This window comes from Cariama cristata, unplaced genomic scaffold (genome assembly GCF_000690535.1).
Source record: "Cariama cristata isolate BGI_N322 unplaced genomic scaffold, ASM69053v1 scaffold6074, whole genome shotgun sequence".
Classification (NCBI taxonomy): Eukaryota; Metazoa; Chordata; class Aves; order Cariamiformes; family Cariamidae; genus Cariama; species Cariama cristata.
Window position 1 is genome coordinate 6,840 of NW_009613401.1, and position 27,147 is coordinate 33,986.

General features: G+C 44.3%; 1 protein-coding gene across 1 annotated transcript; it reads left to right on the forward strand.

The window, feature by feature from the left end:
* Window positions 1-4,763: 4,763 nt before the first annotated feature.
* Window positions 4,764-24,896, forward strand: MXRA8 (matrix-remodelling associated 8). Its single transcript, XM_009698994.1, has 10 exons — window positions 4,764-4,911; window positions 11,513-11,533; window positions 11,969-12,277; window positions 12,860-12,961; window positions 14,247-14,705; window positions 19,564-19,722; window positions 20,828-20,858; window positions 21,851-21,927; window positions 23,556-23,633; window positions 24,517-24,896. Exons 1-10 carry the CDS (start codon window positions 4,863-4,865, stop codon window positions 24,540-24,542), a joined length of 1,311 nt encoding a protein of 436 aa, XP_009697296.1. The 5' UTR covers window positions 4,764-4,862; the 3' UTR covers window positions 24,543-24,896.
* The last annotated feature ends 2,251 nt before the right edge of the window (window positions 24,897-27,147 follow it).

Sequence of the window (27,147 nt, forward strand, 5' to 3'; positions counted from 1 at the left end):
CAAATGAAGCCTCCCAGGAAACGCATACTCTCTGGTAACTCACATGGTTCTGTGTTACATTGCTCTCTTCCATCAGCAGGCAGCTCTGGAGGCTCTCTCTACCCACACCAGACCTTTCTTAGAAAGGAGCAGTGAATATGGGTGCGTATTTATCCCTCTGAGTGTTACAGGTTGATCACACTACTGGCATGAAAAGGGTTATTTGAGCAGTTCCCGCTAGAAGATAAATGGTGTTGGTGTACATTCAGCCTGAAGTGCAGTACCCCTGCCTGTCTCTCTTTTGCTGTTCCCATGTAAAGCTCTATTTCTGCTTATGTTTTTGGCTTTGCAGGATCCTTGCTACCTTTGCCACAGTACCTGTCAATTAGCACTCTTTATTCCTAAGCTGTAGCATTCCCTACTACTTTTCAGTTCTAGGAATTACCCTTGCTTCTGCTTATGGGTAGATATTTTCTCCTTTCCTTTGATCACAGCAGAGTACTATGGGTCCTGTATTTAAAGAAGATCTAAAGAAGTTGTTGGCAATAAGCATGGAGTGTTGATGAATCCTGTATGTAACGCCTTGTAGTGTAATTTGTGTCTTTACATCAACAGAACATTAATCCTGACATTCCTTTTTAATACATTGCGTATATTTATAGCTGTGAAAATGGGGCAGAAGTGGCCACTTACACTCCTGCTTCTCAGGGTTAATGGTTCTCATAACTGCAATAAAAGGATGGAGAGTACCTCTTGGCATCAGACCGTCTTCCCAGTCTGATACTTGCTCAGTTTTTCTGGACTGGTGGTCTTCAATTCAGATTTATTGGGCGATATCTTTCAGTGCAGCCTGCAGCCATGGAAAACAAAAAATGTTAAAAGGGAAGAGATCGGGAGAGGAAAACTTCCTGGCAGACATGGCTTTGCCCATTATTGTTTCCCACAGGCCAATTAATCTTGTGACCCCTGCACTGTCTTTGGGCAGGGCTTTTTTCCACCTGTCACCAGCATTTCGTATCTGAAATACCTATTTCATATCACCATATATTTCATAGCTGAACTAGGGGCGACTCTGGAAACATGGGAACCTTTTTTTTTTTCTCCCTGCCAGCCTGATCTGTGATGAGGATGGCAGGTGCAGAGCTCCGGGAAGCAAACCCACTTGTTTTGGTGCTGGAAGATTCCTTTGCCTTGCATGGATGAAGTTGCTTGCTTTGGACAGGATTTGTGGTCAGGGGAGACAGCTGTATATGCCGCAGTGGGCAGCTAAGGGATGCTTCTTGTTTTGAGAATCAATACCCAAAATACCTCTGGGGGTGAGGAAGGGGAAAGGCTGGAGAACACTGGTCAGGTCAACCTCCGTGGAGAATCTAGTTAAAAATTCATCTTCTGACTGGGCAAAATGTTGGCAGAGCTGCCCTTCCAGGATCCCTTTGGAGCAGCAAAGCTGAAGGAGGGCAGGGCTGACTAGAGATGATGCAGAATTAAAGAGTAAGGAAAAGGCAAAGATCTGTGAAATAGCCTCCCGTGTCCCTTTCCTCCTCTCTGGGGTTCGCTAAGAGAAGCTGTTGCTTTTTCCTTCCAGTGGATGGTTTTCTTTAGGAGACTTCAGTGGATTCGGCCTGAACTTGGCTTCTTTCAGTCAGGAAATAGCCAATTCGTGACAGCAGCAACCACAGCAATCTGCATCCATCCCAGAAGTCATGCAAAAAAACAGCCAGTAACCGCTGCAGTGCCAAAGCTAGGAGGCAGAAAGGTGGAAAAGCAACCTGGAATTGCAGCCTGGAAGGTTCTACCTGCGGTTGAAAGACACCAAGGGCAGGAGAGGGTGCTGTATTTGCTGTCTGCGCAATGGGACCAGCTTCTTGCCTCCCAGCCAAACATTTTCCAGACTCTGCTCTGATGACGCAGCTGAACAAAAGGCCGTCAGATTTGAGGAGCCTTTCGTCTGGCTCCCTGGCCTGACAGAGACAACAGGAAAGGCTTCTTCTCCCACTAGACTTCTGGCTCAGCAACAGGCCAGCACCTCCGCTGCTGTAGATCGTTATTGTCTTTGTTGGGATGCCTGAGAATCTGGCAGCAGGTTTTCAGTTTAGGGACGTGGCGTAGTAGGAGCCTTTGCGGCATGCAGGTGGTTATGGAATTGGACTAATGCAAATATCTGAGGCTTGCGAAGACAAGCCTATGTCTTTGCATTAGGGTTACAATTCGGCCAGACCTGTGAATGTACAGGCTATTGATGTAATTCAGGTGATGGGTGTGGGAACTTGGGCTGTGAGTGACTGTATGTATCTAATTACCCACAAACTTCCCTGCTTTTAATATAAATGACACAGGTGAAGTTTGGAGTGAAATTTTGTGGGCTTCTTATCTGACGATTATTTTAGTACTTTTCACTAGAAACAAATCAGCAGTTATCTGGATCTGGTTTGGACAGTGTGAAGACCTGCTGGAGTTAACAGTAGGGTTTTTTCATGGGCAAATTATTAAATAATAATAGCTCCAGTTTCTTGGAATTTCTTTGGAAGTGTCTGGCTCTGCTGCTGGAGACAAGGTCCTGGACTAGATGAAATTCTGATCTGATTTAGTCTGGATGTTTCCAAACTTTCGCTTGTTGCAGAGTATAATTACTTAAATGTTTATTTAGGTTTTTGTTTTAATTATAATGCCGCCTTCTTTCCTGAAACACAGCCCGCTCTGGGGTAGAGGAAATCTATCTTCTGGTATACTAGATGGTACAGAAAAATGTCAGAAAAATTCAAGTGGGGCGATTAAGTTTATCTCCCTGGAGTGCCATGGGAAGGCTACTAGCTTGTATTTTTAAGCTCTCCTATGAGAGTCCCACATATATTTAGCTCTGTTCTACAGATGGACATTTGAGAATGGTAAGTTTTAATTCCCTATCCCCAACATTTTCCACTTGATGGCTGATTTGATTTATTGTTAAATCCACTAAACACTGTTAACTATAAACAACAATAATCTAACAACAGAATGCAAACAAACAGAAAGTTTTACCATATTTTATTTTTAACATATAGTAGTAGCAGCAGCCACACTATTTCCTGACTTCATACTCCAGTAATTTTCCTGCAAGTCTTGTATTAGAAGACTCCTGGCTAATTCTGTCACAGACATGGATTAGGTTGTTAGGCCAGATTCAGATGGAGCTATAGTCCAAGTCTAAAGCAACACTTAGACCTTTCATACCCATATCTGAAGGCACTCTATGGTACAGGGTGTTGAATACTCTGACTCAGTATCTTTTACCATCTTGTCCTGCTTGAAAATAAATTTTTCCACTGGAAATGAATTGCTTTTTTCAGAACTCAGACTTGGACTGACGTGGAAGAGAAATGTCTGAACACTTACAGAGTCAGCAGAGGCGACTAACTTAAACCAGCTTAGGACCTGTTCTAAATGGCTGAGCCGGCAGCCTGATGAAGCCGTTCCCACTGCCTGTGAAGGTTGCTGCTCTCTTCAGGTTAGACCGTTTCAACTGTTTAAACGGTGGCAGGAGGGCATGATTTCATTCCGTGCTTGGTTAGCCCTGCCATTTTAAGGAGTATATCCCCTCTGAACAGCTAAAGAAGAAATCCCCTAAACTGAAAAAATGACTGTCTCTGGTCTGCAGATGGAAACTAAGGCGATCTGAACTTTAGCTGGTCTGTGAGCGTATACACATAAAGGGTGTATGTAGATTTTCTTTTGTGAAGCAGTGTTTGGAGTTTAAGATTACTGCTTCTTTCTCTGCTGTTTGTTATTAATTATTTTCAGTAACTGACTGTGTTAATGCTCCTAATCGTTGTGGGACACAGCAGAGTGGGTTATATAAACACAGTTAAATACATCAGTACAGGCTTTAGGAGCTGGTTAATGTGATTTATCAGTCCTTTTCTTGAGCAAAGACTGCTGAAAATTCAGTCGTTGCTTGACGCTGTTGCTGTGTCTTGGCACTGCTATCAGGGCTGATATTATCTTAGGAGTATGCAAGGGAGAGGAAGAGCAGTGTATCAGGTCTTCTGCAGTTAAGGTTACTGCAACGTGTTGGTCTTGGTGCTGGTCAAGCAACTACTAGCATCGTTCAGTTCTTGTATGGGGGGCTGAAAGCAGAAGTTCTAAATCTGACTCAACTTTCCATGTTCTGGCCTCTGTGACAGGGAAACCTGTTCCCCACATTGCAGTATTCTGGGGCTTTTAGTCGCATTCTAGGCTCTCTTCCCTGCAGTGCCCTAGTCTTTGTCCTTATTGCCCTTTTGCTAAGATAGCTGCTCTTGAGCCCTTGCTTACAAATGACAGGAGAGAGTAAATACTGTTTTCTAGGTTGTCTTCGGAGACTTGAGCTTGAACTAAAACCATATGAGGAGACAAAGATCAAAAAACCACTGAAGGCAACAGAATAAATCCTGTCTCAAGCAGACAGCTGGATGAGTGTCAAACAAAGGAAGGAACAGCTGGATCAAGTAAAGCACAAGGAAAATTAGTTCCATCCCTAGGGGGAGGGAGGAAGATTGTTTCGCGAGCCCAGAGCTGTACGGGACCAACTTTACCCGATAAAACTTTTTACATCAAAGTCAGCAGCAGATCAGAAGGTCCCAGAGGGAGGGGAAAGAGAAGAGTGGGTGTTCGTAGTAATTGTGGAGAAAGTGTTAGGGAGAGGAAGGAGGTGGAGTGTGAGTGTAGGGGGAGAGAAGAGTGGGGAGGTGGGGAATTGGAAGTTGTAGGTGGAGTAAATCTGCAGAATATGAGCTGCTGTCCACAGCTTTCTGGATGTAAATTGATGAGGTCATAGTGTTTTCCAGCTACAAAAAAAAAAAAAGTTTTAAAAAAAAAGTCTTCCACTTGTTTTTCAAGAGAGACGAAAACACGGAGAAGCTGAAGAAATGAAGCAACTAGCAAAACTCCTTCTGTGGCAGATTTTACTTCAGCAAAGTAAGCTCCTAGCTGATCGGCATGATGTTGCTTGTTTTTATTTCAGCTGCAGAGGACAGGGCTGGAGGTTAGCTGAAAGATTTTGAGCTATCTTTGTAAGATTTTGTTCAGATTCCGAAGTTAGCTGTGTTTTCGTCTGTGAGGGGAGGGAACAATGGATTTTTCATTCTTTTGGAGAGGAATGGGGAGAGAATGGAGAAATGTGTGAGGTTGTTTAAGTGGTACTGCATTCAGCATGTTTGTGCAATCTGTTTTTTCCTATCAGTTACCTTGATCAGCAAATTCAAAACCAATAAGCTTTAATGTGAGTACAGTAAAGCTTGTATAGTTAGATTTACATGTTCCAAGGTTATTTTATACTTTTGAAGAGGCAGAGACAGCTGGTGTGTGTGTGAGAGTGTTCAGGATGGAGGAAAAAATTGGAGTGGGTTTTTTTTTTTCCTCCCTGTCAGCATAAAGACAGACATAGGCATTCACTTTTGGGTAAGGTGCAAGAAAGGGATGAGGAGAAGTCTGAGCTTACAAGAACAGAATGGCTTGTACCTTTTCCTTAATCACAGAGTTTTCTGTAAGAGCTGCAAGCAAATTCGGGGTCCTGAGATCCTGGCTGCAAGCTAAACAGAGAACCCCCAGTAAGGCTTGGATGGCAGAAGATTTGAGAATTAATTGCAAACCCCCAGCAAATCCACACTTGCAATGCTTTGGGCTCTAAGGAGAGCACCTATGGGCAAAGGACCACTTAGAGCTCTAAGAACAGTACGGAGAGACCTCATTCGGGGTGCTGACAGTAGGAAGTGAGGAGCACAAGCTTTTTGGGGACTGGTGACCCCCCTGCTCCTCACAGCCCTGTTAATGAAAGGCTGTGCCTAGCCACCTGAGCCTCTCGGAACTCCTCAGTATGTAGATGGAGTAAGCTGAAGAGTTCTCGGTTTGGTCCCTAATTAATCTAGTTTCCATGTCACCACATCATCCCCAGTTTCGCAATGCCTCAAGGCAAGGTTTAGGAATTGGCAACATACGGGATCAGTCGTAGGGACAGAAGGGTTAAAGTGGCTCAGAAAACTAGTGCGTGGGAGTGGGTTAAGCCTGGAGAAGGAGGAGAGGTCACATACTGTATTTCAGAAGCACCAACCAGTCCAGCTACTCCCCAGTGTGGTTTAGCGTGTTGGCAGAGCTTGGGGAGCACCCAGGGCAGGAATAGCAGGTTGGGTTGCTCTAGAGCAGTGGGGGAGCTGCATAGAGGCAAGAGTATCCCACCTAAGGATGGATGATCTCCGACAGACTCTTTTCAGGTGTATTTTGGAGAGATAACTGTCCTTATGCCAGGCGGCCCTGACGTTTAAGTCCTCCTATCCCCACACAAATCAGGTTATAACATAATGAGCGCAGATGGGAAGGGGAGAAGCGAGGAAATCTGTGCCGTTCCATATTTGCTGAGATGATCCTTTTTGGAGAGGAACCACACCCTCAAGTGTTAATGTCTTGCAGGGAGGAGCAGCACTGTGTTTGGAATGGCTCTGCAAACTATTCTGTGGGCCTAGAGCCAACATGAAGTACACAAAGCAGAGAAGGGTTTATATTTATTTATCTGAACTGTCTGTGAGAAAGTTAGGGCAAATCTGTGAGGGATCCTGACTGTGCAGTGGCCAAGATGGCGATTGGTTTCTTGTACAGACAGAAGGCTTTTTCCTTTCTGCCGAGGCAGCACATTCTTGCTCTTTGTGGATTCATGGGCATGTTCCTACCTGCAGCGAGGTGTTGGAATTGTTGGGACTAGATGGGTAGTTAAGGGCTCTCCAGTCCGGACATCTGTTTTGAAAGCAGAAGACTCTGCTGCTGAGAAAGTTGTCCCAGGAAGCCTTTAAAAATAAACAAACATAGATGAAGTTCAAAGCCTGACTTGACCATCAGTTGACTTTATAAGGGAAGCCTTGTTTTACTGAAAAGCTTAGTCTTGCAATCCTAGGCCAGCACAGGCAGGTGGTGAATGGGACATGTCTAGGTGGAACTATATTGCTCACCGTCTCCCTCCTTCGCCTCTTCGAGGTGGGCCCAGATGTTATTCCTGGTTACTGGTCAGTGGGTTTTAAAAACAAAAAGAGGCTACCAGAAGAGAGCTGAGCTCATTTGTGCAGCTGTCATCTTGATGTCACTGCATCATAAGCCATTATGACCTCTTAGACACTGGGTCAGCTCCCTGAAGAGCCAGGATGGGAGCCACTGCCGTTCTCCAAAAGTATTTAGAAATAGCTTGGTAGCACAGGCTGCTGTTTTTGCAAGAACTGTGTAATGGCTCTACAGAGACCATTAAATACCCTGCATAGACAATGGGATTTATGGGAGAAATAAGGAATCTGAGTCATACAGATTTTGTGAAGAACATGCCCTTTCTCTAGGACTAGACCATCCCTCTGTAACCCTAATGTAAAGGTGATGTCGCTTCCTTTTTCAAAAGAAAAAAGAAGCTGAGACAGACCAGGAGATACTAGAGAAGCTATGCAAAGGAATAACGAGCTGAGCTTACTTAGGCAAGCGGCGTTTCAGCCTCACAGACTGTTGTTTCAACCCACACACCTGATGGGTTATGACACTCATTTCTCCAGTGACGACTTTGTTTTCTTTCCTGCCCACTGCTACAATCTGGACTTCAGTGATGCTTGTTGCTTTGTGAGGCACTGTTCCAGGCAGCTTATCCTTGCTCTGCCGACATCAATGCAAGGCTCTTCCTGAGTTCAGCAGAAGCACTGCAGGTAGAGCTGGTGTTGTTGTGTCCCATGGAGCTACTTGGCACTCAGGCTACCACTCACGACGTCTGCAGTTTCCTTTTCTGCTTTGGGAGTCTTTCGTCCTCCAGTATGAGGCAGGGACTCAGTGGTTTCATTAGCACATGCATCTACCTGCGAAGCAGACCCTCTGCCAGCTCCTGTCTCCAGGAGGAGAGAAGTGGTGGTGGTGTTCAGACAAGAGTCAAAGGACAATTTTCTGTTTGAACTGCTCCAAGGACACTGCCTAGAGAGCTCTGAGTATGTAAGATGTCTTTCAGATCCTGAGGCTTTTACTTCTAGATGCCTGCAGTTTTTGTGGCTTAATTCTTTACTTGAAAAGTGGATGGGATTCAAGAAATACGAGCTGGCTCTGCCTTTTACAAGGGATTAGGAAACACTTTTGCAGGCAGCTTTCCTCTTGCTATATTGTAGGACCAGCGGAATACCTCTGGGATCCTGCTGAGAGGCACGTGGAGTCTGCACAGAGCATGTCAGGGGACAGCATATAGATGTCTTTTTGTTGGTGTTTTTTTTTTTTTGTGAGTACGTCACACAGAGAGGACAAAGGGATTATCCATCACGTGGAATTTGAGAATTTAAAATGAAAGCTACAGTAGTAAGTCCTGTGTTGACAACTATGAAGGTATTTGGTGTTTTTGAAGCTCCGGGTCCTGGAGTCCTGTGATTACAGAAGTCTGAGCTTTCACCAGGTGCATAAATACTCCTTGATTTTTACAGTTGCAGGTTGGGAAGTGTGACTCATCAAAATAACTGCTTCTAGTTTACCCCAATCCTGTAGTTCATAAGCTGTCAGCTTTGCTGGGTTATGGATGTATCTCTGCCTTTGTTCAGTAGCTACCGTGTTATACAAACAATAACTTTAAAAAGCATGGCTGGGGGACATGTCTTGTTTGCTCGGCTTATCTCACGTAGCAGAGCTAGGTTTCATAGCAGAGGGAGGAGACTGAAAAGAGAAAAAGGCTTATTCCTTCTTTAACTACTGCTCTATGTTCAGGTTATTGAAGGTCAGTTGTTTTAAATTCCATTTTCTCCAGGCATATGAGAGATCAGAGACATTCCAGATTCCTTAGATTTCTAAGTGATCTCATTTACAGCCATGTCAAATAAGTTTGAGTCTTATCCATGACCTGATGTATGTGTACAGATTCCCAGCATTGCTGGGGAATCAGAACAATCAGTTCTTCCTTCTTTGTCTTGTGGAGTTCCTATGCCTCTTGTAAAGACTTGTCCTTTCTTTTCCTCCTGGAACTTTGCTTATTGGTTGCTATGCCTCTGTCTTTTTGATATTCACACCTACCACTTTGTCTGGGGCTAGGAATGATAACCAAGGGCCAGCTTCAGACCCAAAGCTTCTGTGCAAAATCTGTGTGCGTGTGTGCATGTGAGTGTGCACAGACATGCAGTGAAAAACCTTTCTTCTTCCATGTCTCGTCTCTGTGCTGAACTCCAACAAAATACTTAACTATGCTTTCATGTCGAACGGGTTTTGTTCTAATGTCACTGTAACCCTGGGCCTGTTCAGCTTTGTGTGGCGACACTCAGGTAGTCAGAATAGCAGTATGGTGAAATGCAGGCAAGGCATCCACAGACTCTTCCCTTTTCCCAACGGGAAGCAACATCTCCTGGTCACTGAAGGGCAGACCTAGAAAGACCCTGGAGTGTAATTTGTCGAGTAAATGAGAGTGGTCCTGCCCTGTTTCTTAGGGAGCTGCTAGCAGAAGCTTTAAGAGCGGAGGGAAAAAGAAGCTGTCAAAACCCACAAGACATAAGCTTTTCTTATCGAAAAACTGTACCATTACAGACAACTTCACCGCTTCCTTGTTTGATGGAGAGTTGTGTCTGGAAGCATGCTGGACAAATGCAGGTAGCTGATGGCTCCAGCAGCCCAACCTGGCAAAAGGCCTCTCTGGGTGAGAGAGTTTGGACCTGGGTGGTCCTTACCATGCCAGTGGGGCCAACTAAAAGATAAAAAACCTAAGGGTTAGTGCTATTGTTACTTTAGGGCTGCCACAGCCTGCTGAGCAGAGCGTATTGGAAGGCTTAGGTGGATAATTTTGTCAGTTGTTAGATTTATGATACTGCATTTGGGATCAGTGTTTTTTACATTAACTTGCAAGAGGAAAGGAGAAAAGTAAATGCATTCCTCTTGCTGAGCCAGGAGAGGATGTTTCTGTAGCGATCAATTTGCTATTAATGAGCAGTAATGCAAGACTCTGGAAGCACTGGCTGTGCAGCCAGCCAGCTCATCCACACCGCTCCCTAGCACGCAAGTCGCTGTTGATGTTGTGATACCGTGTTGTTCCCTTGCCACACAGCAAACAACACCGATTCAGACACATTTGTCACACTGACACAAGTGGATGCTGTTTTGTGGAGAGCTGGTTGTCCTGTCGCAAGTGAGACTGATTTTCTCCTGGAGATTTGGTGCTGCAAGAGCTTTGTATCATTCCTTTGTTGTTCTAAGCTAAATCTAAATCCTGGCTTCCAGAGATGGAGACTGGCAGTTATATTTTACCATCAAGCATTTGCAGCCTATTAGGAGAGACCATCAAATGATGGAATTATAATGCCTTGTGTATGAGATCTCTTCTATCCAGAGCAGTACAGATTTTGTCCAAGACTTTTTTTTTTTTCCCCTTCTTTGTGATGCTGAGATTATAAATGTAGAAAAAAGAACTGACATTTGGAGTGTCTTTGAACTGGCAGTTCAACAGACAGTGCTGCTCATTTTTGTTCTCTGGTGTCACTGCCCAGTGTTTTGTGATAGGAAAAGGAAAGGAAACAGAGTTTATACTCAGCCCATGCACTGGGGGTGTGGTTAAAATATCCTCGTCTGGAGTTAATTTATTCTCTTTTGAAATGCATAAATTCCAGGACTGAAAAAAAAAATACAGCCTTTGTCTGGAGGACATTGTGCCTATGACATTAGCAGGACAAAACATCTAATGATCTTGCTGGAACCCACTTGGGCTTGGCTGGTTGGAGAGATGAATGATGTCATTGTGTTGGGCATCTGAATCCGCTCTCAAAGTGTGATGCCAGGAGACCTCCGAGACCCCTCCTACACAAAAAGCAGGAGGGACTGGACCAGAGAAATGCAGAAACAAAGGCGGTAGTTCATTTCTTGCAAAGTTCTTCCTGCATAGATCTCAGTCACGTGAGTTGGAGATTGTTGCAGTTGCACCCAGAGCATCAGTGTTAACTGTCTCTTCCGCCCCAAACTTGTCTGTGATTCTCTCAACTGTTCTGGCCCTACTGTTTCTGCTGATGCCTCATTATTTATACAGGACCAATGTCAGAACCTAAGATAATACTGGTGCCTCCCTCCCCCCTGCCTGCTCCTGCCTCCTTGGGTTCTTGGTTTTGTCTTACACAACATTTATTAAATAGTTTCCTCTGGGACAGAAGAGGCCTTTCACGCCGTTTTGGTGGGTGATGCCTTGTCAGATACCTTTGGTGTAACGTTTGAATAGCATCGTGGAAAAAACTCTGTGGCTATAGATGGTATGAAATAAAGACATGGGCTGTATGAAATTCAGTTGCAGGCTACGCATATCCCACATTATGCTTAAGCTTAAGTTTGTTGGGTCAGGCACTGTCTTTTGCTTTAAGTGTACAGTGTCTGCTGCAGCACAGACCAACCAAGGTCTGAGCCTCTGGGCTTAACCACAATACACATGTTAAATCAGTATATTAACAGAGAAGGGAGGGATAGATGGAATAGTAACAGGGGAGGTGGCTGTTGACTATGAGTGTATTTGTAGTTTTTTTCTTCCTTTTATTGTCAATAACATTCTTTTTTTCTACTTTGACAGGTTCTGTTTATTTATACTCAGGTGAGTGACGTCTTTGTAATCTGCCTGTTTTCGTGATCATGAGAAGAAATGAGAGGGACCCTGATTCTATGACACGCAGTGGGGGTTTCAGTGCTAACTTCCATAGGCAAGAACCATGGATCCCATGAACTAGTGTCTCTAAACTTTGATTAAACTGGGGGTTAGGATTAGGAATGGTAGGTAGGACAGGTCAAATCTACAATCCTGATAACAGACATCATAGACATTGCTTTCACTGATTGAAATCAGTATTTTTAAGTGACTTTCTATTGTATTTCTCCGTGAGAGCGCTCTATGTTGGTCTTGAACATTACTTTCTTCTGGGTGGAAAGTGTGCAGAGATTCTAGGACAGATCTGAGTCCTACTGTAGTGTCTTCTTCACATACCATTAATCTAGTAACTCTGGTTTTTTATTCTTTGCTCTTGGCTCTCAGTCCCAGCTGATGCCTCAAACCCAAACAGTGTTGTTGTGTCAGTGTTAAATATCAGTGCTACGTTGGGGTCACAGGCTGTTCTGCCCTGCAAGAGTTACCGCATGGTGTGGACCCAGGATCGTCTGAATGACCGCCAGCGTGTAGTCCACTGGGATGTGTACAACAACTACTATGGAGATAACAAGATGGAGAGGCTATGTGACATGTACTCAGCTGGAGATCAGCGTGTATACAGCTCCTACAACCAAGGGAGGATATTCATGCCCCAGAATGCATTCACAGATGGCAACTTCTCCTTGGTGATCAAAGGTACTAAAGAGCATCTTTTCTCCCTATGATATCTGCAGAATGGAGGATTCATGACTCAATTAAATTTGTGTTTTTTCAGTGAAAATGGCTATTTTACGGAGCATTTTTTTATAAATAAATAAATGTCAGTCTAATGAGGTTAATGAGGTTCTCTGAAGCACTGGCAATAGTGTTTTATTTCCCTTTGAAACAGTCCGACTTTGAGAGAATTGGTAACAACTCATTGCCTGAAAGTCACTTGGGCTTCTTGTGGACCTTTGACTGTATTTCAGTTCCTGAACTATAAACCCAAGATCATCATTCTTCCTATGCGTGCTCTTAGCTAAACTTATATCAGCTTTCTCTTTCCATCTGTTAATACAAATACGTTCCACAAGAGCAGATAAACTGAACAAATTATTGTATTAGGTGAGATGATTCTTCTCTGTTTAGCCCACCCTAGTCATAAGGATAGTTTAGAACTAAGTTATATAAAGACCTTTTTGCATCCATACAAGCATTTGGGAAACAGTATAAATTACAAAAGTAATCATTGTCTCAGGATAAAATATTCAACTTCCCCTCTCTTCCCTGTTGTACTAGATGTTGCAGAGAGCGATGAAGGCACGTACTCTTGTAATCTTCACCATCACTACTGCCACTTATACGAAACTGTGAAAATCCAACTAGCTATCACCAAGAAAGGTAGGTGTGGCAGACAGCTTGATGTTCCTTTCCGCAAGGGGCCTGGTCTGGCAACTGGAGTCCAGTGGCCACTAGGACTCTGTTGAATCCACAGTGGGCCTTGTGTACTGATTCACGGTAGGCTTTGCATGCTGTTCTTTCTGCTAGTGCCAGAGAAGCGTAGTGTGGTTGCAGGGTTTTGCCCATGCCTCTCAGCTGCAGGTTCAGAGCACAGATGCCACAAGAGGCTTGGAAAGCATCGTTAGACAGTGGTGCTCACTATGCTGTTTGCTATCAGATTCTCTGAGTTTCAGAAGTTTTATTCAATGTGTGTATTTATGAACCCCTCTCCTTTCTTGGCAGGAGCCAAACAATGCATGGAGCCTGTTAAGTAAAATGTGTACTTTAGGCAACCCAGTTAGCTAACTGTCCTGTTACTTCTCTAGCAGTAGAACGTCCCTAGTAACAATTCATCATCGGTCAGGTTAGCCACAAAGATCTGCCTTGTACAGTGGTTGGTGAGCTTACCCTGAGAGGTCTGTAGTTAAAAAGCCTCCTCAAGTTACCACACATGAACTCCAGCTCTAAAAGCAAGCTTCTGAGGGCTGTCGGCAACTGCAGTGTGTGCCATCCAGGCATCACTACTGTGTCATTTAGATCGACATTTATATAATGCACAAGTGAAGTTACTGGGGCTGATTGTGCTGGGAAGCTGTTGAAGGGCTGATGGGACAGTCGAGAAGTGCATCTCTTCTCTTCTGCTGCTGTTCTCACAGCTTCTATGCAATAAAAACACCCAGGCAGGCCTGTGAGCCACAATCTGCTCATCTGTGTTTTGGTTCTTCTGTTATTCCTTTTCAAGAACAAAATACAAAACAGTGCTTCTCTAACTCCTCCAGTAATTAGGGCATTTGTGGGTAGAAAAGCATTTCCTGCTTGGAGAATTGGGATACGGCATATTGAAGATGAAATCTGTTATTCTCGTTCCATTCTTAGTCTGTAGAGAGAATATGCTTCCTGCTTTCTGAAGCAAGAGGTTAACTCTCAGTTATAAGGAAAAGAAGGTGGTCTTGCTTAATGTACTGACCTAGGATGTAGAAGATAAAGGTGCATTTCTTTACTAACTGCCGAAGCAAGTGTGAACAAGGCACGCTGCCCCTGTGGCACTTCAAGATCTTTGCAGGGGATGCGTTAGAGGATTGCAGGGCCTGAGAGCAATCTTAGATGTGTCTGCGTGTCCTTAAGAATAGGACAAGAGTGTAAAGATGCACATACCAAGGTTGCACAACTTGTATTTTCTCCACAGCTGAGGATGCAAACCAGTACTGGGATGGGGAAAAGCCTGTGATTGTTGCCCTAGAAGGCAGCACAGTGATGCTCCCCTGTGTGAACCGTAACCACATCTGGACTGAACGGCACAGTGAAGAGGAACAACAAGTGGTCCACTGGGACAGGCAACCCCCAGGGGTTCCTCATGACCGGGCTGACCGCCTCATTGATCTGTATGCCTCTGGTGAGCGCCGTTCTTACGGACCTCTCTTCATTCGTCAGAAGATGAACATCACAGACACAGCCTTTGCCCTGGGTGACTTTTCCCTGCGGATTTCACAGCTGGAAAGTGCAGATGAAGGCACTTACTCCTGCCACCTGCACCATCATTACTGTGGCCTGCATGAGCGCAGGATCTACCAAGTCTTTGTGACGGAGCCGGTGAGAGAGAAGAAGGTGGTGAACCTCACAACTCACAACATTGCCCCAGCCATAGGTAAGTGGCCTCTGGAAGTGGTTCTCTGGATTGAGGAAGAGGTAAGTATCTACAGTTGCACCTTTGAGCTCTAAAGATTTCAGTAAGCCACAGGACAGGACTATAACACGTTACTTCCCATCATCACCTCAGGATGCCTTTGCTTTAAATGCCAACATGTCCTTGCCTTTCCTGTCCCTCTGCAGTGGTCTGCAGGGATCATGTAGTGCCAGAAGGGAGTGTGGTCAAGGCAAACCTGTGCCCTGCAGAAGTACCACAGACACCACTGAAGGTGCCACTTAAAATCATAGAATCGTTACGGTTGGAAGAGACCTCAAAGATCATCAAGTCCAACCTTCTACCCAATGCCACCATGCCCACTAAACCCACTAAACTATGTCTCGAAGTGCCACATCTAAACATTTTTTGAACACCACCAGGGATGATGACTCCACCAGCTCCCTGGGGAGCCCGTTCCAGTGCTTAACGACTCTAACAGTGAAGAAATTCTTCCTAATGTCCAACCTGAACCTCCCCTGGCACAACTTGAGGCCATTTCCTCTTGTCCTGTTGATAGTTACCACAGAGAAGAGACCAACCCCCACCTCACAACAACCTTTTGTGAGGGGCCCAAAACTGGACACAGCACTCGAGGTGCGGCCTCACCAGCGCGGAGTACAAAGGGATGATCACTTCCCTAGTTCTGCTGGCCATGCTATTCCTGATACAAGCCAGGATGCCATTGGCCTTCTTGGCCACCTGGGCACACTGCTGGCTCATGTTCAACCGGCTGTCGACCAAAACCCCCAGGTCTTTTTCCGCCGGGCAGCTTTCCAACCACTCGTCCCCAAACTTGTAGCGTTGCAGTTGTGACTGAAGAGCAGGACCCGGCACTTGGCCTTGTTGAACCTCATGGAGTTGGCCTCAGCCCATTGATCCAGCCAGTACTTAGAGCAGCACTGAGGTTTCATCTATGAAGGTTTCTCGCATTTGAGCCAGGGGCTATTCCTGCACTTTGGTTTGGAAGAGTAGATGAGGTCTTGCCTCCCTCGCTGCTAGTATGTGTATGACCTTGGTCGTTGCTGAGCTATTTCCATTACATTGGTATACGTGGAGCTGTATACGTAGCGATTCTAGGGAGGATCCTATAGAGCTGCTTTAACGCCGTGCTGCACCAGAAGTGGAGTGTCCCACCCATCAGGGTTAATTACCCTGCTTGTATCATGGCCAGCTTCTGTTTTCTTTGCTCCAGGGCAATTCTGCAGCCTGTTCTGCTCTGCAATGCTGACATGCCCTAAGGCAAACAAGCTGTTTTTCTAACAGGCTCACTTCCCAGATTGCTTTTATGGAACAGGGGAAGGTGTGGGGCAGGGATCGATTCTGCTCTGCCTTCGCTGTTACAGCATGCCACTGTTCTCACCAGTTTGGATCATAAGTGTTTCTCGCCCCTTTGCACAGGCGTTTAGGCTGTGCAGGATGCCAGACTTTGCAGAATCAAGCAGCATTTTCCTCCCCCCTGCATTTTTGCTTTTTTTTTTTTTTTGTCTTAAACCAATTTTCACATTTTCCACTGCAGTGAGCTATCATCTGTCAGCCTGTCCAAACTCAAAACCATCATGCTCAGTTCAGGCAGAAAAATAAAATAAAAATCCCAAGTTTAATATTTCTTTTCAGTCTTTTGGGTATAGTTCCTTATTAACATTGTAAAATATTCATTGTGGTTTAATATTTATTGGCTGCTTAATACAGAATTTTGACAAGCTTCATACATTTTTAATAGGTCTATTCTTCTTTAGCAATTGGCTTTTTCAAGTCACAGAAACCTAAACCTCCCCGCTGGGACTAAGGTTGGTGTCCAGAAAACACAGGCAGTACTAAAGAGAGGTGGGTGTTGGGGCTGAGCTGACATGGAAGCCAGGACATACAAATGTCAGTGTCCCTGCCCGTGGTCCTTTTGCTGCCCTTGAACCCTATCCAGATGACATTGTGCAGGTGGAAACTAGATCTTGTTTTCAGAGTTACCCACCCAGGAATTTATTCCTCTCTTTCCTGGATGTTGTCCTGGTTGTTGCTGAATATTTACCTCTCTGCTCAGAAGCTAGATGGAACCTATAAGTAATTTAACCTGCTAGGTTTGTCTTAGTTTGGCAGTAGTGCCCTCCGTGCTGGAGGAACTTGCCTTCCTGAGAAAAGCCATTTCCACTGTCAAAAAGAACAGCCTGAGACGAGCTTTGTCCCCAACGGGCAGTGGAGGCTCAGCTGGTCTGAGAGCACCACACATAAAAATGCGCTGAGTCGATGGGAATGGGAAAGAAGCTGAGACATCCGGAGTGCCTTTTTTAAACCCACTGCTGATGAGAAACCTGCTGGGATGTGCCCTATTTGTGTATAGCAGGAAAGGCTGAGATAGTGCCCCGTTCCGTGAAAAACTGTATGGAACTGTTCTGGGGATATAACATAAAGCCAAAATGAAACATCAGGAGATAACAAAAGCAAACCAATGAGCTTTTTCAGCAAGCAGCTATAGTTTCTGGCATAGCTCCAAGGCCCGGAGCCATTTCCAGACAGGAAACTTCATCCTGTTTTGAATATAAGCTTGAGCTCAATTCTGCTCTCAGTCTCAGCAGTATAAATGTGGTGTATGTCTACTAATTCAGCGCATTTTTACTCTGCGTTTGCTTTGGAGCAAGTGATTGAAGAATGGCATCTGTTGTGTCTTATGCTTATTGCTAAACTATTCTCAATCCTTTGCCAGCCTTGAAAAGAAAACGGGCCACGTAGCCAGTGTTTGTGAGCTCTCTTGGTGAAGAGCTTTCCGTTTTTTCCCAGCAGAAAAATCTGACCCTTGACACTTGCGTAAAGTAACGTAAAGGCACCTCTATTCTAACTCCCCCCCTCCATTAGAACTTATTTTCCTGTGGTTAAACCAGATCATGTGAGTGAATTGGAGGCAGAAGGGCATGCCGTGTTGAGATGTACTGAAAGATCAGATCTTGGTTACAGAATAAACCTTCATCACCTCAGTTTAAGTTCTGGTACATCACTAGGATGAGGAGGAGTCTGTATTACCTTGGTGATTCTGTTCCAGGCACTGACATTCATCTACTGGGTACGACTTAGTCAAGTCTTACTCTGTGCCTCGGTTTCCCCAGTTATAAAGTGGGATATATTCTGCTGCCTTTCTGGTGATGCACTTTGAAATCCACCAGTGGTGCTTTGTCAAAGCACTGGTATGACAAGTATTTTTAGTATTACTTGACTGAGTAAGCCAAGGAGGCCCAAAGTTATTGAATCTCTGTTTCTGCTGTTTGTTGTTACAGTGACCTCTCCAATGTTGACTAAAGTTTTAACTCGGCTCCTACCCTATCTTGCAGTATTCTGGGAAAGCAAAAAGGAAGGAATAGGGTGCATTTATGTTTGCTGACTTCTGGCTCACAGCTGCCTCAGTGGCTACCATCTCGTTATGGGAGCTGCCGAAGAAGCCTTTCACGATCCAGAGTTAAAGTAGAACTGTCGTGTATACTGTTTGCAGCTTTGCAAGTGGGTTTTTTGGTTTGGTATTTTTTTTAGCTTAGTGGTGGTGAAAAACACATGCTAGTTTTCAGCACTATAGCCAGCAAACACACGGCATCTAGCCATGCTAGTGGAGTGTTGCTGGAATGGAGGGCTGGGCTACGAGAACGGAGCATACGCTAAAACCTCTTGATTTTCTAGGGCTGCCGTTAGCATTAGCAAACGATCATCTCCGGTTTCCAAGTGTTTACTTCAATCCACTACCATCTTACTTGATTTTATTCTTGGTGGATTGTGTTTTTAAATGCTGGAAACAAACTACCTGACAAACTGGAACCAGTCAGTATGCCAGTAGTTCCAAAAATGTCAGCAGTTCTGACGTTAGAACACATCTGTTAAATGGTACTGTGGCTTCGGGGATATTTCCCCCTATCTTTCCCCTTATTCCCTCTGACTAATTTACAGGGTTAAACTCCCAAGAGAATGGTAGGCCAGAACTCCACACTGGTTCCTGCCTGGCGCTCTGGGAGTGTTCCCTGTTAGGGGGAGAAGTTGTCGTTTTCAGCTCTGTTTTGAAGAGAAAAGCCTCTCCCAGCACCGTGTGTCTTATGGGTTTGCTGTCTGTGCCTGGGCTGGATTTGTCCACTCCTCTGACTACTGCAAGCGGAGAAGTTGCTTCCTCTTTATATGTGTAAAACATTGACCTATTTATTTGAGACCTACAAAAATGTTCCACGTAAAAGTTTTGAGTTACCCTTCACTGTGCTGCCGAACTGAAATGCTGCTGCACCCACAAACGGAATGGAATCTTGGCTTTTCTTTGTGGGTTTTGATTTTATTTGTTTTATTGATTTTTATTTTATTTAAAAGGAAACTCATTCTTTGGCATTGAAAATTCCTCCCACTCTGTAAATTATAACCCTTGGCAGGGAGGGGCTGCTTCATACTTCAGCTGTCTGGAGCCGAAGCGACGTGGTGTGTGTGTGTCTTGTAAGGGACCCAGAGGAGGGTTGTGTTACCCTGCGGAAAGGCTTGGGGCTGCCTAGTGTGGCTCCTTCGTAGGCTTCTCCTCTGCGATAAACAGGAACGCGCTGGCAGCCAGGCAGCAGGAAGGGAATGTGCAACAGGCACTGTTAATACTTCATGCTCCTCTGAAGTATAATGGTCTTGTGAAGAGCACGGGCATCTTCCATCTGACAAAGATGCGGTATGTTGTAAATTAGGCAGCCGTTTGCCCTTTAATTTGTGCGGTTCAGAAGAGTTTCTCACTGAACATGCTTTTTGGGTCCATATACGGGCCCGTGTGTGAATGTGCTTTGCTTTGGATGCCAATTACAATTATCAACCTGTTTTCCTCTATCATCAGATCCAAATGTTGTCAGGGGCCACAACGTAATAAACGTCATCATCCCTGAGAGCCGGGTGCACTTCTTCCAGCAGCTGGGATACATCCTGGCAACTCTGCTGCTCTTCATTGTCCTCCTCATCATTGTTGTCCTCATCACCCGCAAGCGCCGGCAGAGAGGTAAGTGCTAGAAAAGACCGGCCCTGTAGTGCTTATAGGGATATCTCATGACACCAGAGCTAATTCTGCCAATAATTACTGCAAAGCACAATGCTGAAGGCAGTGATCCTCTTCTGGAAAATCAGCAACTTACACAGTGGGGAGTCTTTGCAGGTGCCAAGCAAGATTCATTAGCGTGCTGTAAAAATTTCCAGGCCTTGATTTGCTGACTTGCTCAATTGTAAGGGAGAAGAAAATTAGAACTGCTAGATAGTTTCTCTTTACAAGTGGTATTTATTTAGAACAGAAGGCCCATGTGCATCCCTTAGGAACTAAGATATCTAAGTCCTTGCTGGGCTCCCTGTGCTGGGTGACTGTCTGTGTAATTAGATAAATGGACACCGAGATCTTTTGGTGACCTCCACACAAATAGTTTTGGATGCCACACAAAAAGCAAATACCAGGGAATGCCTATCTTCTGGTGTGTTCTTTGCAGTACCACATTCATCCTTATTTACATGTCAGGAGATTAGCACCAACACGAAATGGGGCTATCTCCACTGACTTAAGTGGAGTTACTTTGCAGTCACAGAGGGGAAAGTCTCCTGGTCCTGGCCTTTGGATGGAAGAGAGGAGCCTGAAATCATCACTCCTTGCAGGGTGGGTGAGACAGGAGTGTAGTTAGATACCTGGCATGTGGGAGGCTGATGAAAACCAACATCTCTAGCATGTGATGGCTGCAGGCCTAAGCAATGAGCTGGGGATGGGCAAGTGCAGCACCAGCACACAAGAGATGACAAGTGTGGTTAATATTTTTGTAATAAATGGGAGGTGGAAAGCGATGAAATATAATGATGGCTATAGCTTCTCATGGCTGGTCATCCATAGATCTGGGAAGACCGCTGGAAAGCTGGTGAGTAAAGGAAAGGGAAGCTCCCGGTGGCAGTGGGACGCAGATATGAATTCTTGTGTATTGGAGGGGTTGTGAAAGCGTAAGCATCCATTGTAAGCATCACAAATAAGGAGTGCTGTGAATAAGTACTAGGTGTTATTGTTATCGCTGATAGCTGGGAGGGGTTGGTTGGACTCGATACAACTGCTCATTCTGTTTCTTCTCCCTGTTTAGGTTATGAATACAATGTGAAGAAATATGGAGAGTAAGTATAATTACAGGGTCTATTATCTAGGATTAGAATGCATAAAAATGAACTTATGGGCCCCAACCCTCAGCTGTCATTAGGAGCCTAAACCAGCCAAGGATCTGGTTAGTACGAGTACAGCCATGTACAGCACAGGTTGTTTGACGGAGTTTGTTCATTGCTTTCCACCAGTTCTTTTGCAGCTTTACACTCTAGTCATTATTAATATAATATTCCCAAGAGTATACACTTGCATAATGATTGCATATCGGGGAGCAACTTCCATGCTGTCAAGGTACTGAAGGACAGAATGGTTTGTAGGGCTGACTTGGCAATTACATTTCCTCTCATTATACTTTGGGAACTGATTCACAGATCTTGTGTTCTGTGAGGTGTCGTTAGGAGTTAGTGGTAAAGGGGTAGTGCACACATCTGCTGTAAACCCTACTGCGAGATGGGGACAAGATTGTGTAGCTGGGTTCCTTCATGCTTTATTATGTATTACTAAAGTGGAAGAGATGGAGAAGTTGTAGTACAGATTGGCTCCCCGTCATTCTAAGCTCTGGACAAACACATGGGGAAAAAAGAGCCAGCTAGCCGGAGATCTCAAGGTATTAATAGAAAAGACAGTAAAAGGAGGAGAGATGAGAACTGGATTCACTAGTAAACAATATGACCTTCTGAAATCTGTTTGCTAGCTTGGGGGCAAAGAAATGTACCCATGTGCAATGGCTGCCAATGCTGTTACCTATCGGTCATGCTTTCTCCAGGGAATCCTTGTAGAAACTGGAAAGGGTTCTGTAAGGATTGCTGTGAAAATCACCAGTACTTAATAGAGAATTAAATCTTCTACAGATTTTTTTTTTAACTTTTCTCCAGATATATAGCAAATAAATATTGTAAATTAAGTTCTCTAAAGTAGCATTAGAAAAGCTATTGTGAAAAGTGTGAAAGGAACCAGTTATTAAAGGAGGTGACAATAACATTTTTCACTGTTACTCCTTTTTCAGGAAGGATGTAAATCTTAAAGAATTTACAGTCGACACAACAGATCTGACTCAATACAAAAGTGAAGACATCAGGCTGGGTATGCATCAACTAGCAACTATTCTCCAAACCAGGTCAAAACTCGTTATAACTGAGGATTTTCATTTAGATGCCTATTTTGAAGTGACTTAACGTTCTCAAAAGCTGCCATTTAAAATCAGGACCTCAACCCATAAGTCAGTGCAAGCAGGGGGACTGGAGCTGGAGAGGGTGGTCCTGACTTTTGAGTTTAACTAGAGGCTGATTGATGAGGTTGGTCAATAATGAGGCAGAGCTTCTTTTGTTTCACCTGGAGTTTTTGAGGTTCTTTGACATGCACCTGAAAGTCAAATTCAAATGAGTGCAAAACAACATGGAATGAGATCAAGGCGGCATCTAAGGAAGAGGATTCCTCAAATTTAAGTAGTTTGTGCAGGGAAGAGGATCAACAAGGCAGTTCTCTAGACTCTCATGTCCAAGCAACTAAAAGCATCTGTCCATATGAATATCACAATTCTACCATAAATAAAAACTAGCTCAGAGTGAGTGATTTGGAGAGAAAAAAAATTAGCTCGGCAGTCTTTAGTACTAACTACCAACCTTCTCATCTCTCTTGAATGTGGGTATGAACTGTAGTTGACTGAAGTGGGGATGAAGAGAAGTCATGAGCTAGCCGAGTTCATTGCCTCCACCTTCTGATGAAACCTGTTTGGTTTAACTTTCTACAGTGTCATCCTCCCTGGATGTCAAATCATTTAGTGAACAGCCTTCTATCAAGATCTCTGATAGTAATTAGGACAAATAAACATGGGAAACACGATAGGAAGAAAATTTTCGAGAAAGGCCCTAGAATACATAAGTTAGAAAATATAAAGAACACTGGAACTCATGGAAACATGAAATGCACTGAAAAGAGGGGAAGGATGCTAATCTCACTTGTAATCTGTGAAAGTATTTTTGCTGGGTTATGTAGGACTGACTTGGGGAACTTAGAACATTCCTGAAGATGGATGCTGCTCCTTACTAGAGTTTGAAGGTGCAGCCTTGAATTTATTGTGTCAGTAATTGACCAGGGGTGTCTTCTTGCTTGGACTTGGAGTGGATTGTCTGTAAAGCAAAATTGATCCTCTTCTCTGCACTACCCTGAGATTCCTGAAGACTTGCCATGATGCCAAGTTCACACCTGCTGCAACTTGCCGTATGCCAGTGAACTTGTTGATAGACCAGTAAACAAGAGGTAGATACAAAATCTGAAGTAAAGAACAAAGGAATTGCAGAGGGTGGGTTGTAAACCAGGACAGCAACAAGTACAAATTCTTCTCTGAGTGTCTCAGGAGAGCTCCCCTGTGAGCAAATTCTTTGAATAACTGCATCAGTCACCTTTAGGTGAGCTTCGCATAGATAATCCAGAGCTTTTTGTTACATGCTGGAAGAACCTGTGGTAGCTATGAGGAGCAGGAATCAGAAGTATGCATAACTGATTAGTGCCAGGGGGAAAAATTAAGTCGTAGCAGCTTTCCTTTTGCTGCTGAGTGGCTGAGTAACTCCATGAGTTACTCCTAGAGATCTGGAGATGCCAGGCCTAGAGTCCTTCAAGGAAGGACTGATCACATGTCCGCCTTGCCTGTAAAGCTTTGTTTTCTTTTAATGTTCTAATGACTGTCTGAATTATATTCCTCCCTTACACAGATTACAAAAACAACATCCTGAAGGAGAAGGCTGAGCAAGCCAGAAGCTTCCCAGCAAAGCACATTGATTTAGACAAAGGTAATAATGACTTGCTTCACTGTAATTTGTGGCTGTAGGAACCTTCTGGTGGGTTGAAGGAGGGAGGAGAGAAGGACACAGTTTAGCACTGACCAAGCCACAGCCGAATGAGGAATGATAAACATCATGAGAAATAAAAATGAGAAGCTAGTTCCCTTCCTATCCTTTCATCATGGAGCCACAAGATGCAAGTAGTGATTAAGCTTTTAAAAACCTCTGGCGTGGCACAAATAGAATTTTTCTTTATTGGAAAAAGAATGCCTCACAGGGCTGGAATAGTGCATTCTGTACTGTAACCTCAGAGGGAGATGCATCTCAAAAATGTCCTGGCATGGTGTTTGAGAAGAAAACACTGTGCAGAAGAGAGTGTTTTCAGTTGAATTAATTTATGGGTAATGGGCAGTCACTTACTTCATCCAACAAAAGCAAACAACTCTGCCTCCCTAGGGGCTGAATCTCCTTTTACTTATTCATTATTAATCCTCAGTATTATGCCTCAGTTTGTAGAGTCACACTTATGTCAAGCCGTGATTGTAAGAAGTTGTTGGGTCCCATGACTCCTTTCATATGAATTTAGAATATAATAAATGTGACTGAAATGATACCAAGAAGGGAATGGTCTGGAAAGTCCATGAGTTGCCTTAGACCTGCTCTTCTTGATGGAGTTCTCATGATATTTTTGCCTACATTCTGCAGAGATGATCTGTGCAACAATTTATACACAGTATATCTCACTGTGGGCTTTATGAAGAGGATATTGGGGACATGGTTGCCTGCAAATGGTCACTTGTTGCTGTATAGCTAAGTCCATATTACAGTGTGCTGCTTTGGATGGTTTGAAATCTCTCTTCAGGTACTGACCTCCATTTCAATTTGCTTTCAGATTTCAGGAAGGAATATTGTAAATGAAGACATTCCCAAGCTGCTGGCTGGACCAGAAGCTTCAATCAAAGACAGATAAATGGAAGAGATGCCTTTCCTTAATATCATGTGCCTCCAGTTACCATAGATTTTTTCACGTAGACTTTCTCCCCACTAAGCACAAGGGTATTTGCAAAAGCTTCTTGAAAGAGTTAGACCGTCTGTCTTGTGTGCACTTATGATGGGTTTTGGTTGCCTTTTCTTCTTCTGTTCTCCCAGTCCTCCATTCCCCTTTTCTTTCTTGATATTATTGTTGGTTTTATGCATCAATGATTTTTATGAGCTGAATCAGCAGACCTTTTGCTTTGATGTTACTGCTTTAAATAAACCAACCTGCATTGCTAATCTTGAGCCATCATTATATCAGGCATTTTTCCATGTAGTGTGTTCATCAGAAAAATAATAGCAAAGCCTGATTGTCATCTCTCATAGGCTGGCACAAATCAGTGTCACATAGCACTTTACATTTTCCAGGTGAAGTCAAAGAGTACACCCCTTCACAAATGACAATGTAAATACCTCATTTTATGAATGGGGAAGGGGGGGCACACAGGTGACCAAGGGTAGAGTTGGGATCAGTTCCAAAGAGCTCTGGAAGCCTAACTCTCTATTTCTCACTCTAAGCTTGTCTGTTGATTTGTTTTTGTTTCAGTGCAGACCAAATCAAATTTGGCATGAGCAGACACTTTCAGCTGAAGCTGATGAAGTTACAGTGCTGTAATACCAGTCTCAGTTAGATCAGGACCAGAAATATGGAGAGGGCTAAACTCCTGTATGGAATCTGGAATGTGATTTCCCTGCAGTCCTTGGGTGGATCCAGGCCACACAGAGCTTGTGTGCACATCAAAAAAAGGTATCGTTACAGCACAGGTAGACAGATTGTTAAAAGGAATAGCTTCTCCTGAACAGACCATGAGGAGCAAGAATAACGACACACGTCACTAAATAGCCTGTCAGGAATTTTCATGGGCCAGGGTCTCAGAAGGGGAATCGAGGAGGGAGATGAGTCCACTCTTGTGGGTTTTGGCATTATTTTGGGGAGCGGATACCTGAGATAGTGGGGCTGTGGGCCGAAGGGGAGTTCTACATATGAACAGTGTGTCAGGTGGGGATATCATAAAATTAGAAGTCAGCAATTCAGTGTTGTAATCCAAGCAAGTTAAAGCATCAGGAAAACTGGAGATTATTAACAGTTCTACACAGCTCCTCTGACTACTTGGGATATTCTGTGGGCACCATTCCCAAACCAGGCACACCTGTGGTCCTTGGGGCACAGAAGAAAAGGTCTTTCCTACTGTTGTGAGCATGATGACAGTGGCTTGTGTTCTTGTTGTGTAAGGGTGAAGACGGCCAAGGATTACCAGCCTGCTCTTTGGTGGTCTGAAGAGAATGGCAGAGGGAGGGATTGTGCATGGACCTGGTGACTGAATGGAACTGGGGTAGGGTCTCCAGGATGTTGCGGGTGGTGGAAGTGTGAAGAGGACCTTGTGTGGAACTCCTGTGAGGGAGGATGTGAGGGTAATGATGTGGTTTCAGTCTTGAAGTAGTGCTCTGCTTACAACTGGTATCTCAGCATGGATTTCTTCCAGGGATGGAGAATTCTCGGGTCTTTGCAGGTGATGAAGTAGCTGTGGTCCAAGGAAAGCATCTCAGTCTACCAGCTAAACAACTGGGAATGCGACCTGCTGTCTAGTATGGTATGTGTCTTGGCTGTTGGTTTAGCTGCCCTTGCCACTTGTCCGGGAACGTGTCAGTGCTGTCTAATAGGAGCACACATTTGGTCAAACTGGAAAGAGATGTTGTCATGGCTGGGTGAAGTTGCCCACTGCAGGAGCACATGTACTGTAAGGGTCCGGTGCTATTTTGAGAGCTATCCAACTCTATGGGCCTCCCCAGTGTAGGAATCGGTGTCGAGTCCCATACCTGCCCCTTCCTTTCCACCCCTTCCAACTTGGGTGTCTTGTCTGACTGATGCCAATGTTCTCAGACATCTAAATCCCATTTCAAACCCCCTCTCCCTCCTTCCACAAACACCACTGATCTCTGCTGTTGCGTGACAGGGCTCAGCAAGACTCTTAGCAACTCAGAGGTGTACTAAGCTGGGTGTGATCGTTGTGGAGTTGCAGCTACTTACACTGAAGCTGAGCTCAGCTCCTTAGCTCTGCCAGAAGTGTGGAGGGTAAGGCCTCGTGTGTACCAGAAGGAGCTGTGTTGTCTGTTCGGAAGCTAGGATGTCAGTACTTCAATGCACACTTTTTATAGGAGTGGAAAATGGACCGTGTCAACTTTTATAGATATTAATACTTCCCTTTGTTAGGATTATGTTAAAGAATAAATATATTGGGGATCCTTGTTTTTAATGCCTTCAAATATTAAAAATACTACTAATAGAATATAACAGTAGAGGTGGAGGCAAGCCTTTCTAAGCTACAGCTGGGCAGTTCCTTGTCTTTTCATTTGCTTAGCCCTTCCACTACTCTCTGGACAGTTTTTGTGGTTTGTGATTAACTACCTTTATCTTCACTTAAGATTCACCCCTACAAAAGTGCTCAGAGTGGGCAGACTCATGGCTAGTGGATAAGAGGGGGGGGGG